The 16,097-nt window shown below is 38.4% G+C and overlaps 1 protein-coding gene across 4 annotated transcripts in view; it reads right to left on the bottom strand.

Moving 5' to 3' along the window:
• CSDE1 (cold shock domain containing E1) overlaps positions 1-16,097 on the bottom strand; it is a 41,193-nt gene that overhangs the window by 19,416 nt on the left and 5,680 nt on the right. The window contains exons 2-7 of one of the 4 annotated variants that reach the window (XM_003481484.5): positions 13,743-14,145; positions 6,996-7,142; positions 5,178-5,376; positions 3,617-3,726; positions 3,089-3,181; positions 2,374-2,471 (exon numbers count right to left, since the gene is read on the bottom strand). In XM_003481484.5, coding sequence (XP_003481532.2) covers positions 2,374-2,471; positions 3,089-3,181; positions 3,617-3,726; positions 5,178-5,376; positions 6,996-7,133 — 638 coding nt within the window. In that variant the 5' untranslated portion in view covers positions 7,134-7,142; positions 13,743-14,145. The remainder of the gene's footprint in view (positions 1-2,373; positions 2,472-3,088; positions 3,182-3,616; positions 3,727-5,177; positions 5,377-6,995; positions 7,143-13,742; positions 14,146-16,097) is intronic. The other 3 variants (XM_005655415.4, XM_005655416.4, XM_005655417.4) reach the window with 3 other exon arrangements.

Below are 16,097 nucleotides of genomic sequence, written 5' to 3'. Positions count from 1 at the left end.
GCAAAAAGACAAAAAAAAAAAAAAAAAAAAAAACAAAAAAAAAACTTAACAGACCAACAAAGATACTAGAAAAAAATCCTACTTGCTTTTGCAACTTACTACAGTGAAAAGGCTTTATGTAGAGCCAGACTGGCATTCCAATGTCAGTTTAAAAGCTGTATGACTTTAGGCAAGTTACTTTATGACAACAAAGCTCATTTTACAGATGAAGAAACTTATCTCAAGTGAGGCTGTTCTGAGAATTAACAACTGTACATAAAATATAGTAGTGCTTAGCACATTCAAGAACTTAACAAAGGTTATGAAGTTCCCATCATGGCTCAGTGGTTAATGAATCTGACTAGGAACCATGACGTTGCAGGTTCGATCCCTGCCCTTGCTCAGTGGGTTAAAGATCTGGCATTGCCGTGAGCTGTGGTGTAGGTCGCGGACATGGCTCGGATCCTGCATTGCTGCGGCTGTGGTGTAGGCCAGCAGCCACAGCTATGATTAGACCCCTAGCCTGGGAACCCCCATATGCCATGGGAGCGGCCCCAGAAAAGGCAAAAAGACAAAAAAACAAAACTTACTAAAGGTTAAATAAAGCCCTTTCACTGGCTCCCCACTCCCTCAAACTCAAGCCCTTTTCCCTTATTTTCTACCTGAGATTAAATTTGGCCTCAGACTAGTACTATCCATACCTACAACAAGCAGATTCCTTCTAGTCTTACAAGAGGTAAGGTTCAAAGTTAACAATTCTGCACATACTCTTGGGACTTTCCTATACTGCCAACGAGAGTCCATTCCTAACACTTTCTCCAGCTTTCTATTTTTAACTTTCTTCCCTACTTGTATCTGACTCTCTGGCTCCAAAGTAAAATAATTATGCTGGGGCTTTCTTAACTACATTTTCCCTAACTGCTTATGCCAATGAATTCAACAGCTCTATTTCCTGCCCATCACTAGCCTATACAGACATGGAGCTACATATTCAAGGTCTTCAGACACCTCAAATCCAAAATGCCAAAATAAGGACAATTCTTCTCCCCCTCTTAATACTTTGTTATGTATTAATTATTTCTGGACTTTCCTTACTCCAGTTAACAGTATCATCTATCCAGTAGCTAAAGCCAGAAAAATGGCACTTGGGACTCCCAATACCTTAGTTCCAGTACACACTTCTAAGAATCTGACCAGCATCCATTAAGACACAGGTTCAATCCCTGGCCTCACTCAGTGGGGGTAAAGGATCTGGCGTTGCTGTGGTGTAGGTTGGTAGCGAAAGCTCCAATTCGACTCCTAGCCTGGGAACCTCCATATGGCTCAGATGTGGCCCTAAAAAGACAAAAAAAAACAAACAAACAAACAAACAAACAAAAAAACCCCAAAACCAAAAACAACTTCTGTGGAGTTCCCTTTTGGTGGCTCAGCAATTACTGAACTGGACTAGGATCCATGAGAACGCCGGTTTGATGCCTGGCCTTGCTCAGTGGGTTAAGGGTCTGGTGTTGCCGTGAGCTGAGGTGTAGGCCAGCAGCTGTAGCTTTGATTCGACTCCTAGCGTGGGAACTTGCATACGCCACAAGAGTGGCCTTAAAAAGCAAAAAAAAAAAGTTAAAAAACTTCTCAAGATGACCTACCTTCTACATCAAAACACTCATGGCCTATCTATATTAGTCCCTCATCTTTCATATTAACTCTCGTATCACTGCCTCTAGCCTACAGCATCCCTACTCTCCAAAAGCCTACCCTATCTCCACCACTTCCAACAATTAAAACCAACCATATACCCCCCCATTTAAAATCCTTCAAAAACTGCTATGACTAATGAGTAAAGTTCAAATTTCATCTTTCTATGATACAGTCAATTCAAACAACTCAAACTTTTGGCTACTTCTCCCAAATGATACCTCCTCTACCCAAAAGGTTTTCCTTATCTCCCTAATGAGTCCTCATCTCAAAACTTACTTCAAGCACTGATGCTTTGGAAAAACCCTTTCTGAGCTCTAGACCAGCCCCTTGAAAGCTCTGGAACTATTTTAATGTTTTAATTAGAACATAATTTATGTTTTAATTATCTACCTATTTCTTTTTTTTTTTTGGCCACATCCACTGCATCCAGAAGTTTCCAGACCACAGATCAAAGCCATGCCACAACACTGACAATGTCAGATCCTTAACGTGCCAGGCTACCAGCGAACTCTCTTTATCTTCTTATTTCGGACACCCTACAGTGCCTGTCATAGAACTGACCCTCAAATGCTTAGCTGATGAATAAAAAGTTTAAAAGATCATGAAAATTATCCAGATTTACAGGTCTGGTTTTTAATGTGCCCCAAATTTCCTACTTCAAAAAGAAAAAAAAAATCATTTAGGTGGAAAAAAAGAACTTACTGTTTATTGTTATCAATTACAAAGTTTATCTTATCTCCAGTTTCCAGCTGAACATTCCCTTCGACATCTTCAGGGGTGTAAGTCAGATAAAACACTTCCTGTGAATTAACAAGTTATTATTACTATACTGGCAGGATGCATGTTCACTGTATACTGTGATTTACTTCGTTAAATATTTCTTAAACTGGCATTTTAAGCCAGATTTTTAAAAATTAAATGCCTTTTGACAAGTACATAGTTTATTCATATAAATACACACTTCCCCTCCATGGTGCTGATGACTTCTGCGAGTCCACAGCTGAGTAGCAATCCAACTTCAAAAAGTTTAGACACGTGGAAGCATTTGCCCAAAGGCTAGTTATATTTCAAAAAAACAATTTTTATATAAGGCATTCCAAACAAAAAAGCTGGAGTTAGTGCTTAAAAGAAACCAGAAAAAAGATCCCCTCCCACAACCCCCAAAAAAGTGAGTAAAAGAAGCATTTTACCTTAATGTTCTAACTAAGGTCACACTTGGGCAAACTAAACCACTTGGAAGTCCTATGGATTTTTTTCTTTTTAAATTTGATTATGCTGCACTCAACGCTTCTTCAAAACCAAATTTAAAACTGATTTTTATCAACTGCAGCTTACGTTTTCTATTTTGAATTTTAAAGTACGCTTATAGATCACATGGTGGATCAGGCAAAGGTTTAAGAAAAATACACAAGTTTACCCCATTACGTTCGTAGCATACACTCCCTGTTGGACTCTGACCCGGGGCAGCTGGAGATTTACTCTCTAAGTTGTGAGGAACAGCGCACACAACCTACCAGTCAAAAAAAAAAAAATTTCCATTGCTAATCATTTCAGGAGCAGCACTGTGCAATATAAACTGAATTTTAATATCCTCTCTACTATACATAGGGATGCATTTTAATATGATCCACAAGAGGATGTCATGCTGCCAAGTTTCCAACTTACAGAACATTAATTGACTGTAAGTATAGACTCAGGGTTATATGTAAAAACCCAAATTGAGTCTTGACCATATTTTTATTTCAGGTCAAGAAATGCCAGTGCTTCTGATATAATTTTAAAATACTATACTATAGTATTTTAATATACTATAGCTTTAATATACTGTATATACTATAGCTTTCTTGCGTGCAAACTGAGGAGATGGGGAGAATCTTCCTTTTCTAATGTGAAAGATATGCAAATGCAGGGCCCTAAGAAAACATAAAATATCAAAGTCACTAACTTGTCCATTAATTCGTTCTTCAGGGAGGATTTCCTGCTTTATCTTCACCAGTTTAACAGCAATGGGTTTCCCAGTCCTACGGTCAGATGATACTTCAAATTCAACATCATCTAAAAAAAAGAGAGTGTTGTGTTTGTTGGATTAATTTTGGCAAAATGGCATCTCACTTTCAAGCTAAACTTAATACAGCCTTTGAGTTTCCTTAGACCAATGATTTTCTTCCTTTTTTAGTTTTTATTTTTTATTTTAGGGCCGCACCCACGACATATAGAAGGTCCCAGGCTAGGGGTCAAATTGGAGCTGTAGCTGCTGGCCTACGCCACAGCCATAGCAACGTGGGATCCTAGCCGCGTTTTCGACCTACACCACAGCTCACAGAGAGGAAAGGGATCGAACCCGCGTCCCGATGGATACCAGTCGGGTTCGTTACCGCTGAGTCACGACGGGAACTCCAGACCAGTGATTTTCAAAGTGTGGTCCCTGGACCACTACCAGCAGCAACATTGCCTGGAGCATAGCAGAAATGCAAATTTCCAGATCCCATTCCGACCTACTCAAAAACAAACTCTGGGCATCAGATAAAGCAATCTTCGTTTTAACAAGCCTTGTAGGTAATTCTGATACACACTAATGTTTCAGAACCACTGCGATAGCTATATCTTAGTCTTTGTTTTCATGATAATTATACATAATGAAAATGATGCAATGTAATGAGATTCGTTCAGCTTTATCCCCACTAAAATCCCTCTATATTCTACCATCTTTATCTGTAAATTAAGGCTTAACCAAAATAGCCATTCTTACAGTTTAGAATATTTGGCTCGCCAAATATTCACATTAACTATTGTTCTTTTTCTCAAAGTTTTTTTTTTTTTTTTTTTTTTGCTTTTTAGGCCCAAACCCACAGAATATAGCAGTTCCCAGGCTATGGGTCCAATCAGAGCTACAGCTGCTGGCCTACACCACAGCCAGAGCAACACTGAATCCCTGATCCACTGAACGAGGCCAGGGATAGAACCCACATCCTCATGGATGCTAGTCGGATTGTTTTTGCTGCGCTGCAATAGGAACTTCCCTCAAAGGTATTTTTAAAAATACACATTGAGACTTTATAACTTTAGTCCTTTAATAAGCCATACATTTTCCATGTGAAATTATTTCCATGGTGTCAACCAAAATGAATTTCTATACAGTCCAAGTGGTGATATTTAAGTTATTTTTTGCAGGTACTACCCAAACTAGTACCTGGCAAAGTATTTAACATTATTAAAGTTTAATATTTTCACTGGCTTAAAATCTAATATATACCTAAATAGTCATAACTGGGGGGAATAACAAATCTAAGAAGTGTCTATTTAAAAAATATTCAGAGATATCTTTCAGTCAATTACTCTTTCATCCCTCAAACAGACCTCCACAGAAGACATCAGGATTCTGCTAGTTGTACAAACTTCAGTAATTGGTACAATTAAAACGCCAAAATTATAACACTCTCATGAGTAAGTTGATATGCAAGAGAAATTTGTGATTAGTTTTATTGAAAGGATAACCGACAGATTACCTCCTACTTTTAAGTCCTGCAGGTTGCCATTATACTGCGAACAGTGGAAGAAAAGTCTAGCTTGACGTTCTGAACACTGAATAAATCCATAAGAGGTTAGCAGTTTTTCAATAACCCCAGTTTCACGCAGTGCTGCTGAAGTACCATTGGGGTACCCATTATGTCCATTGTTGTGGAGAAGGTTTGGATCAAAGCTCATCTGTTTTAAAAAGAAAAAGAACTCAATATGTACAGATCTGTATATTATCTCCAAAGGATGTTCTGAGTAACAAATCACTGAATTTTTAATATTAAAAGGCAAAGAAAATAAAGGTAAAATAGGTAAAGGGAAGATTATCAGCTTTTAATAATGAAATAATTTAGCTAATAAAACATTTCAGAGGAAGTGATTCATATTACTATGGGTAACTGCCCCAATTTATGGTAAACTTTTCACATACCAGACAAACAGAACTTCTGGAGTTTAAATATTAAGATAAAGCAATTACATAAGTAAAAGTTGCCTTTACATTAAATTACTAAGACAACAGTATCAGAACAAAGGTAACTAATACTCAAGAGATGAAAACTCAAAACTACCAGGACATGCCCTTAAATTTATTACACCTATTTTGAAAGTAAATAGAACCTGTGATACTATGTGGTAAACCATGCATATTGATGGCCAATTATTTAGGTTAGTAGAGACTAATAGAAGAAACCTTCTAGGCAATACTTATTTCAAACTAGAAAACTTACGCATGCTCAAGTCCTTTAGTGGAAGACGATTTAAAACAATGAATTAGAAACCAAGAGATTTCTAAGAACTGCCAGGCAACAACAGCTCTTCAATTCTAAAAATGTTCAATCACTTCACAGGTACAATTAAAGAAGTCTTTTCAACTGTTTCAGACACTGATGAAATCTCTACATACTGTCATTTGTTTCTATGATCAGATAAAGCAAAATAAAATATTCTCTAGTGAAAAGAAGGGCTATTTAAATGCAATGCAGTGGGACCTATGTAATCATTAGATATCATCTATCACACTGGGTATTTTGTTTAAATGAAGCATGAAATAGGACAAAACTCCTAGGAAAGGCTGGGCTTACTACAGCAACATATCTACATCTATACAACTTGTTTTAGACCCTTTCATTGAAAATTTGATTTAAGCATTTTCATTTAAGTGTGATATTGGTCATTAATAAAAAACTTTTTCACTAGGAAAAAAGACTGATATTCTAGAAAAATAAACCCAAATTATGAGTAAATGTTGTGTGGAATAGCCAAATCATGCAAATCAAAGCCATCACATGCAGAGGTGGTTAGGTTCTAGTTCTTTCATGTTAGACAGTGTTCTGTGGTAGATGTTATCATTTAAATTTTACAAAAGCCCACAAAAAGTATTACTCTCCCCATTTTATCAATGAGGAAAGAGACACTAAGATTAAATGATTTGCCCAAGTCAAATGATAGAAGATTTAAACCAAAAAGGCCTACCTCTACCATACTGACTCTAAACTAGGGCTTCTCAAGCTTATTTACCTAGTGATCTGGTTAAAACACACAATCTGTTTCAGCGGGGACAGGAGTTTCAGATTCTCCACTTCTAACAAGCTCCCAAGGTGATACCAAGGCTTTTGATTCTTGGACACCCTTTTGAGTAGCAAGACCCTATAACTATCAAACTTAATCTTTCAAGATTCAGTGAAGGAAATGCTTAGGAAAGTTAGAAAGCAAGTTTGCAGGGTATTTCAATCAAACCAAGTGACCCTTCTTAGTCATGCTCTTAACACAAAGAAAAATAAGCTGGGATGGCTGCTTCCCTGACTTACAGATCTCTGATAGGTGGGGGTCCTCTTTTGTTTTTTAGTTCCAGATGAGGTAGAAGATGAAGATAAAGGTAAAGAAAGTGAAGGAGGGGCTGCAGGAGGGGGATGAGGATCTGATGACACAGTAAAAACGTTCTCCATCTCAAACAGCTGTGATAACATAGCACAATGTTTGTAACTATAATTAATAACAATTTAACACACATTTGACAGCCAATTTGTACATCTTCAAAGATTTAACATTAGGCCACTTTGGCAAAACATAACTTATTTAATCAGATTTTGATAGACAAAATAAATTACAGCATTAGCACTAAAAGGTCACATTGAAATGTATTTTTTAGTTTTCAACCAATCCCTACTGCATAAGTTACAACTATTAAAATGCCAAAAATACTCTGGCGGTTGCTACAGTGCGACAATTCAGCCCAACCTCTTCTCAATATCCCACAACTTTACATAAAACCCAATATTCTCAATCACGTGTCTCCCTAAAGTAGGGTACACGCAGAATAATCCAATGGGGTGCGGAAGAAAATATCACAATTAGATTACCTAGTTTTGCCTAAACATTAGCTTTTTTTTCTCTTTGCCCCTGCCTGCGGCATGTGTAACTTTCTGGGCCAGGGACTGAACCTGTGCTAAAGCAGCGACACAAGCAGCTAGTGACAACGTTGGACCCTTAACCTGCTGTGCCACATGAGAACTTCAGCACTAGCTTTTCTAGTTATTGCGTATTTACAAGAGAGCCCTTGCTGAGGTGGTATGTCAGATCACATCACTAAGGGGGAGAACCACACAAGAGATTGACAGGGAAGCCCTCACTAGTTTACTCACTTTCAGCATATTAGAGTTGACATTTCCCCAATTCAGGGTGCAAACAAGTTTAGCTATCTGGTTTAACTAAACTGCCCTCACAATAGACAAACTATTGAAAAAAAGCTTTCAACAGAAGAATTTTAGATAGAAGGTAATAATAAAGAGTTCCCACTATGATGCAGTGGGTTAAAAATCTGACTGCAGTGGCTCGGGTTCAATATGCTGCCACACACAGTGGGTTAAAGGACGAGGCGATGCTGCAGCTGTGGCTCAGATTCAATCCCTGGCCCAGGAATTTCCATTTACTGCGAATGCGGCCATGAAAGAGAGAAAAAAAAAAAAAAAAAAAAAAAAAAAAAAACCATGATAATGCTAATGAAGCAAGCGCAAGCAGAGAATGTGAAGCTGATGCTTCTATTTTTTTCCCCTTTTTTGGCTGCACCCACAGCATATGGAAGTTCCTGGGCCAGGGATCAAATCCAAGCCACAACCTATGCCATAGCTGCAGCAATGCCAGATCCTTAACCCACTGGGCCGAAGCGGGGATCAAACCCGTGCCTCGGCAGCAACCTATGGAACCAGAGACAATGCTGGTTCCTTAAACTGCTGCCCCAAAGTGGGAACTCCAGAAGCTGACACTTCTAATCCTGGTATTAGTTCTTATAACCTCTACATTATGAAATAAATGACCAGTAAGAGCTGACAAATCTGCCAAAACATTAAGATCATAAATATGAGGATTTCTTGCTGTGGCACAATGGGATCTGGAGTGCTGGGATACAGGTTCAATCTCTCTGGCTCAGCATATCAGGGTAAGGATGGGTTGCCACAGCTGTGGCACAGGTTGCAACTGAGGGCTGGATCTAATCCCTGGCCTGGGGAACTCTATATGCCGTGGGGTGGCCAAAAAAGAAGAGAAAGAAAAGAGTATGATACAGACTTATACTAGCAGCAATAAAACAGACAAATGCATATTTTCCCTCAGACGTTAACTCATGATAGTAAAAAGTTTATAATTAAACATTTATAAACTAAGCATCTAGACATAATTTTTCTAGTGAAGGTGGAAAGTTTCTGCACTATTAATAAGCAAACTTTTTAATAATGTTGCTTATTTCATCTGTAACATTCCTGCTGCCTTACAAAGGAAATGCAGTAGTATAATCATGCAATTTATAAATACATATATATGTACATATTAGCCATACATGCCATTGTTAAATAATGTGGTAAAATTAATTTGAAGACCACTATTATATATATCACTTACTTAGATCAAGACTTTCAATCTGTGCTTTTTTTCTTTTTGTGTTTCCTTGGGGTTTCTTAATTTTTTCAATTTATTTTTTTCTTTCACAGCCACACCTGGACCCCTCCTGGGCTAGAGGTCAAATCTGAGTTGCAGGTGCAGCCTACAGCACAACCACAGCAACACCAGATCTGAGCCGCAAATGCCACCTATACCGCCCTTGCAACAATGCCAGATCCTTAACCCACTGAGCCAGGCCCCATCCTCACAGAGACCTTGGGTCCTTAACCCACTGAGCCACAAAAGGAACTCTCCTTTCCTCATGTTTAGGGTGTAGTTCTTATTATCATACAAATAAGAACACAATGATAAAATCTGTAATGCACAGGCCAGAGAGCTGCAAAAAAACCACACTCAAGTCTCTAGTCCTACTAGTCCTACCTGCAAGTAAGAGGTCACACTCCTGTTTTTCTCACCCTAAGGGAAAATGAACCAGACTCAGATGGGACTAGAGCTATAATTTCCTTCTAAGACTAAACTGTTCCCTAACAAGGGTATTAGAATTTAGGCTGTATTAAGTCTCATCTCTTTAGATGTGCACAACAAAACAGAACTGAAGTTCCTGTACACTGCAGTGGGTTAAAGACCCAGTGTTGCTGCAGTTGTAGCACAAGTCACAACTGAGGTGTCCCTGGCCCAGAACCCTTCCACATGCTGCAGGTGAGGCCAAAAATAAATTAATTTTTAAAAACCCCTAAAAATAGAACTGAAAAAGAACTTTTCCTTTCCCTTAGCATCTTTCCTGGCTTAAGTTTTTTTTCCTCTAGCCTTGATCCATTTGGGGGGGGGGGGTACTTTTTTTTGGCCAGCCCATGACATGAGGAAGTTCCAGTGCCAGGAATCAAATCTACACAATAGTGACCCATGCCACTGAAGTGACAATGCTAGATCCTTAACCTGCTGTGCCATAGGAAAACTCCTAGGGAGTTACTTTTTAGAAAGGGAAAATCATATTATCACTAAAGCAACTTTTTCTTTTTTTTTTGTATGTGTAAAAGCAACTTTTTGTCTTTCACCATCACTTTATTTTTTTGTTTCATTTTATTTTTATTTCTTTAAATTTCATTGTTATTTCCCCAATACATTTTTTTTTTCTACTGTACAGCATGGTGACCCAGTTACACATACATGTATCAAGCAACTTTCAACAGGACAATGTTAACATTGCTCCCTTAAAAGAATTCCTAATAGTTTCAGCTGAATTCTTCTTAACCAGCACCATCAAAACTTTAAAGCACCATTAACAAAATGGATGTTCATTAAAAAAAACAATCCGGAGTTCCCGTCGTGGCGCAGTGGTTAACGAATCCGACTAGGAACCATGAGGTTGCGGGTTCGATCCCTGCCCTTGCTCAGTGGGTTAACGATCCGGCGTTGCCGTGAGCTGTGGTGTAGGTTGCAGACGCGGCTCGGATCCTGCGTTGCTGTGGCTCTGGCGTAGGCCGGTGGCTACAGCTCCGATTGGACCCCTAGCCTGGGAACCTCCATATGCCGCGGGAGCGGCCCAAGAAATAGCAACAATAACAACAACAAAGACAAAAGACAAAAAAAAAAAAAAAAAAAAAAATCCAACCCTCCAACCAATTACTAAAAAGTCCAATGGAAAAAGGAGATACCTCAACAACAGATGCTTGTTTATAAGAAAATTAAGATAAAGACAACACCAAAAAAAAAAGGAGGGTGGAAGAAATGCAGCAGTATGGGAATGTTATTTGGCTTTCTTTAAATAGGGAGAAATCAGGAGTTTCCTGGTAGCCTAGTAGTTAAGGATCAGCGTTGTAACTGCTGTGGCTTGAGTCACTACTGTGGCACAGGTTCAATCCATGGCCAGGATCTTCCATATGCACTGGGTGGGTGTAGCCATTTAAAAAAATAAAAGTAATGGAGTTCCGGTGCGGCACAATGGAAATGAATCCAACTGGGAACCATGAGGTTTCGGGTTCGATGCCTGGCCTCGTTCAGTGGGTTAACGATCCGGATCCGGCGTTGCTGTGAGCTGTGGTGCAGGTCGCAGATTCGGCCTGGATCCCACATTGCTGTGGCTATAGCGCAGGCTGGTAGCTGTAGCTCCAATTCAACTCCTAGCCTGAGAACTTTCATATGCTGCAATGCATCCCCTGCCCCACCAAAAAAAAGTTCTGTAGTAAACTACTACTTGGAATACAAAAGATTAGGCTGAACAAAAAAGCACTTCTATCCATTTCTACAACTCACGCCAGTGAAATCAAAGTTGTAGCAGCCAGTTTTTTACTCTTTTGAATAGTAAAGATAAAATCATACAATTTCAGTCTCCCTTACTTTATCTAATTGATAAACATTTTTAACACAATTGATAAGTCTAAGATTATTTTTTAGGAGTTCCCATTGTGGCTCAGCAGTAACGAACCCGATTAATATTCATGAGGATTTGGATTGGATCCCTGGCCTTACTGAGTGGGTTAAGGATCCAGCACTGCCATGAGCTGTGGTTCAGTCACAGACGTGGCTCAGATCCAGAGTTGCTATGGCACAGGCCAGTAGCACAGCTCTGATTTGACCCCTAGCCTGGGAACTTCCATATGTTGCAAGTATGGCTCTAAACAAACAAACAATTAAATAAAATTATTTTTTTTAAATCAGACAAGGAGGCAGGAAGAAACAAAGAGAAAAAGCAAATGGTACAATAACCTTAAAACTGAGTAACTGAATATCTGTTTACAGATTATTTAAATAAATTGGTATTACTGGTAGATTTTTTTTTTTTTTTTTTAATCTTTTTAGGGCCGCACCTGCAGCATATGGAGGTTCCCAGGTTAGGAGCCTAATCAGAGCTGTAGCCGACAGCCTATGCCACAGCAACACCAGATCTGAGTGGCACCTGCAACCTACACCACAGCTCACAGCAACGCCGATCCTTAACCCACTGAGCAGGCCAGGGGTCGAACCTGCAACCTCATGGTTCCTAGTCAGATTTGTTTCTGCTGTGCCATGACGGGAACTACTGATTGATTGATTTTTATGGCCTCACCCACAAATATGGAAGCTCCTGGGGCCAGTGACTGAATCTGAAGCTGTGGCAATACCAGATCCTTTAACCCACTATGCTAGGCTGGAGATTGAAACTGAGCCTCTGCAGCAACCCAAGCTACTGCAGTCAGATTCTTAACCCACTGTACCACAGTGGGAACTACTGGTAGTTTTAAATTAAGGAGTAATTCCGGTCCACAGTAAGGTTATTATTACCACAGTAAGTCCTCAATCTTTATTTTTTTTATTTTTATTTTTTTTGTCTCAATCTTTAAATAAACTGAAGGCAAAGGAGTGTTTCTTGAAATGGTGATGAAGCTCTTATAAGACAACAACCTAAGAATGACCTGTTTAATTTCCTATTTTATTTGATCAATGCAGCATTTTACAAAAGGTTTACCACCTACTTCTCTTTGAAATTACATTCCTTGGCATTTCTTCCCGACTCTCTATTTCTTTGAACATTTTCTTCTTTGGCACTTCTTCCTTTATTACCTATAAAGCAATGACTCCTTTCTGAATTCCAAGCCTTTCTGATTTTATAAAAACTAGAAACTAAACACTATAAGGGAAAATTGCCCATCACAATCTTATCTCCCGCAATCACTGTTTAACACTCCGTACTAGAATATTTTCTTGATTTTGGATTACTGTCTAAATAATAAACACAGCAGAGTTCCACAAGTCCCTATTTGTACTTTCCTATTCCTATGAACAAAGGTTTCTAACTTCGACAACTAAGTATACTAAACCAATTCACTCCAGCCTTGTCTTCACATTCAAATGGTCACCAGTCCTATTCTACCTCTAAAAATCCTAGCGTCTACTTCTTTGACTTTACCCTAGCTTTTATATTCCGTACACTCTGTCCACTGCTCTTAACAAGTCTTACCATCCTCAGCCTATTTCTTAAAAGTGGCACCATTTGTCTTTTAAAAATACACTTCTGAATATATAACTTTAAAATATGGAGCATTAAAGTATCTCATATTTTGAAATACAGAGTCCATTAAGTCCTTGCTTATAAACATCTGATGACTTTCCTAAAGAATAAAGTCAAATATAGTAGGCTTTCTGAACCTGCTTCCAGCAAGGCTTCCCTTTCCAGTTACTATCTCTGCCCTACAAAACTGTATTCTGTATTTTCTTCCAACGGACTGCTCAATACTTACCCATGCGTTCAGATCTCCCTGAATCTGCTCCTTCTGTTACCACTCCACCTCTACTGAAAGACTCTTCTCAACAAAGTACTACTCACCTTCAAATGTCCTGTCTCCGTAGCCTTTCTTTACCCAAGGTTACCTCAAAGACTGCAAAAGGGTATCTGAAACTTTAACTTTTAAAGAGTACAGACAGAATTTTCCTAAGAGATCAATAAATCAAGAGATCTGCATGTATTAATAAGTATTATCGTGAATGAAAAATCCCAGTTTTGACCATTAATACAATCCTCATCTAACAAGAGACAATAAGTTATTTTCATACTAGTAGTTCAGATTATAAATTGTCTTCGGATTACCTTTAGAAGAAAACAGATTAAGAGTTTATATTTAACCAAATAATCAGGAAGTCCAGAATTATAAACTGATTCTTGCCAACAGAAACCATCCACCTACCTCGCAGTGATAATCAAATATTGCACTTTCAGTAGTATTTGCTGATTCTTCTTCTTCAGCACACGTTTCAAAGGATGAAAGTTGCTAGTATTAAAAAAAAAAAAAAAAAAAAAAAAGAGCGAGAGAAAATGATCTATCAAGCTAATAAAGAATACAACTGCTGCTGCACCGGGCAATCTCACAGTACAGCACTGAAGAAAACAAAGACTACTAGCAGCGTTGGGAAGTGCTCTTTCAAAGCTGTTGAGTAGGCACAAACTTCTTGTTTCAGATCAAGTGTTGTGTCTTCAACTTAAGTGTACTCTTCTTTGGTCTTGTTGGTTGTTTCGAGGTTTGTTCCTTGCCTGATCTGAACTTGAAGCAGCAGTTTCAGGTGGTAAAGTCTGTTCTGTTACACTTCATACTAGAGATAAAAAAAAAATTAAGTATAAATTTTTAAAGACATTAAGTATAACTTACATAAAGAATATGAAACAAAAGGTAGGTGGAGGGACAAGCTCGTTTCATTAGCTTAGACTCAAGCAATGCAGGAAACCTGGAAGCATACTCAATTTTGAGCATACTCAATTTTGAGCAAGCTCTCAAATGCTAACGGGTTATCTCCTTCGATACTACACAATCAAAACTGGAAATTATTTCAGTCCTCACCAACTCTCCGTTCCCCTAAATTAGTTCTAGTTACACAGCACAATATTCAATTTAGTACAAGTGTTTTACAACTATGCAGTATTGTGTTAGGTACTGTGGAAAACACCAAAGAGGTTCCCGCCACCAGGGAGTTTACTCTTGTTGAGAAATAGCAGATATACCTGGGGAAAAAAACAGAATATAGGACAAAATGCCAAATATTAGTTTGTTCAACCAATATATGGATATCTACCATGTCACATATAGTAGAAACACTAGTTACTGTTTGTTAAGCGCCATCTGTGCATCAAAGTAACATGGTCAGAGAAAACTTTTAATAAGAGGTGGAACAGTTCAGCTTAATTTGGAGAAACAGGCAGATTTTTAAGGGAAAGAAAACAACTGGGTATTCCAAGCACAAAATCCAGGCAACTAGATTCTAAGTTCCTTGAGAGCAGAGACAATTACATGATTTTCCTATGCCTAGCATCATGGAAGCATCGTTGCATGAATGGCAAACAAGTGTGGCTCGCTGTCTCAGAGGAATGAATAGGCTAGCCTGACTAGAACAAAGGGCTGGGTTAAAGTGAAATGAGATATGTGGTGTGACAGGTGCAGTAGAGCCAGATTATGAAGCATTTCAACTTGATATAACAGGAAACAGAGAGACTCAGTTCTTGATGAAAGGGTATTAAGTCTTCAAATCCTATGAGTGATGACTTAGTGAAGGAAACACATTTCATTTGAGCTATTGGTATAAACAGATGAAAAATACCAATAGAAGAGAAACAATTAAGATGAGAGGGAAGAGAAATAAAACATGCATAAATAAACCCGTAGAATTGTGCTTTATATTAGCTATGAAAATGATTATTTTGCAATGACTCAAATGTTAGCTAAAATGGTGATGTTAACCAAAATGATTTATATTGGGAGAAGAAAAGGTGGATTTGGTCTTAGATATGCTGAAGGATAGATAGCATACTTTAAGAACATCAGAACTTAAGAATGACTATAAGGTGAGAGACCAGAGCTGCCGAAATAGCTAAAGTAGAAGAGCTCAATTCTAATTCAATCATACTGATCCTTACCAGTAAAATGCTACAAACGAGTTATTTACTCTCCCTGAGTTTCAGTTTCTCCTATGCAAAATGAAAACTCGGAAAGAGCTGATCTGTGGCCACTGGGTATATCTAACATTCCATACCCTTAGACTGTTACTTCAAATATCCAATGTTAATTTGTTCTTTCAATTTTATTTGGATCATTCTTCTATTACCCAGACTAGATATTTTTTAGAGCAATTGTTCTCAAAGCTCTTGGGAAGCTTTAAGAAATACCTATGCCCAGTGTCTACCCAAAGAGTAATTTAACCAGCCTAACATGGGGCCACTTCTGCAATGATCTTTGAGTCCTCCCTCTCTACATCCACACCCACATACTACAAGTCTTATCAATATTTCAAGATTTCTTTGTATTCATCTTTTGTCCTAAATGACATGCTGTCTCAGTCCAGGTATCTGACACATCTGCTAACTTCCAGTGTCAAAACTTTCCAATTTCTGTCACATAACACTACCGAACTGGTTTACCTAAAATTCCAACTTCATCTCATTCAACTCCCGATCCAAAACCCTCAGTGACTTTTCCAGAACTCTAAATGGAAGTTCTTAATTCTGGCTGCCCATCCAACCCACCTGGGCAACTTAAAAAACAAAACCTGGATTC

The sequence above is a fragment of the Sus scrofa genome, chromosome 4 (genome assembly GCF_054392235.1).
Source record: "Sus scrofa isolate SSC_HxYL_T2T_F1_AM1 chromosome 4, Sscrofa_HxYL_maternal_Yorkshire_Landrace_v2.0, whole genome shotgun sequence".
In the NCBI taxonomy this organism is placed as follows: Eukaryota; Metazoa; Chordata; class Mammalia; order Artiodactyla; family Suidae; genus Sus; species Sus scrofa.
The sequence above is the reverse complement of the archived record's forward strand: the minus strand, read 5'-3'. Positions and strand labels throughout refer to the sequence as shown.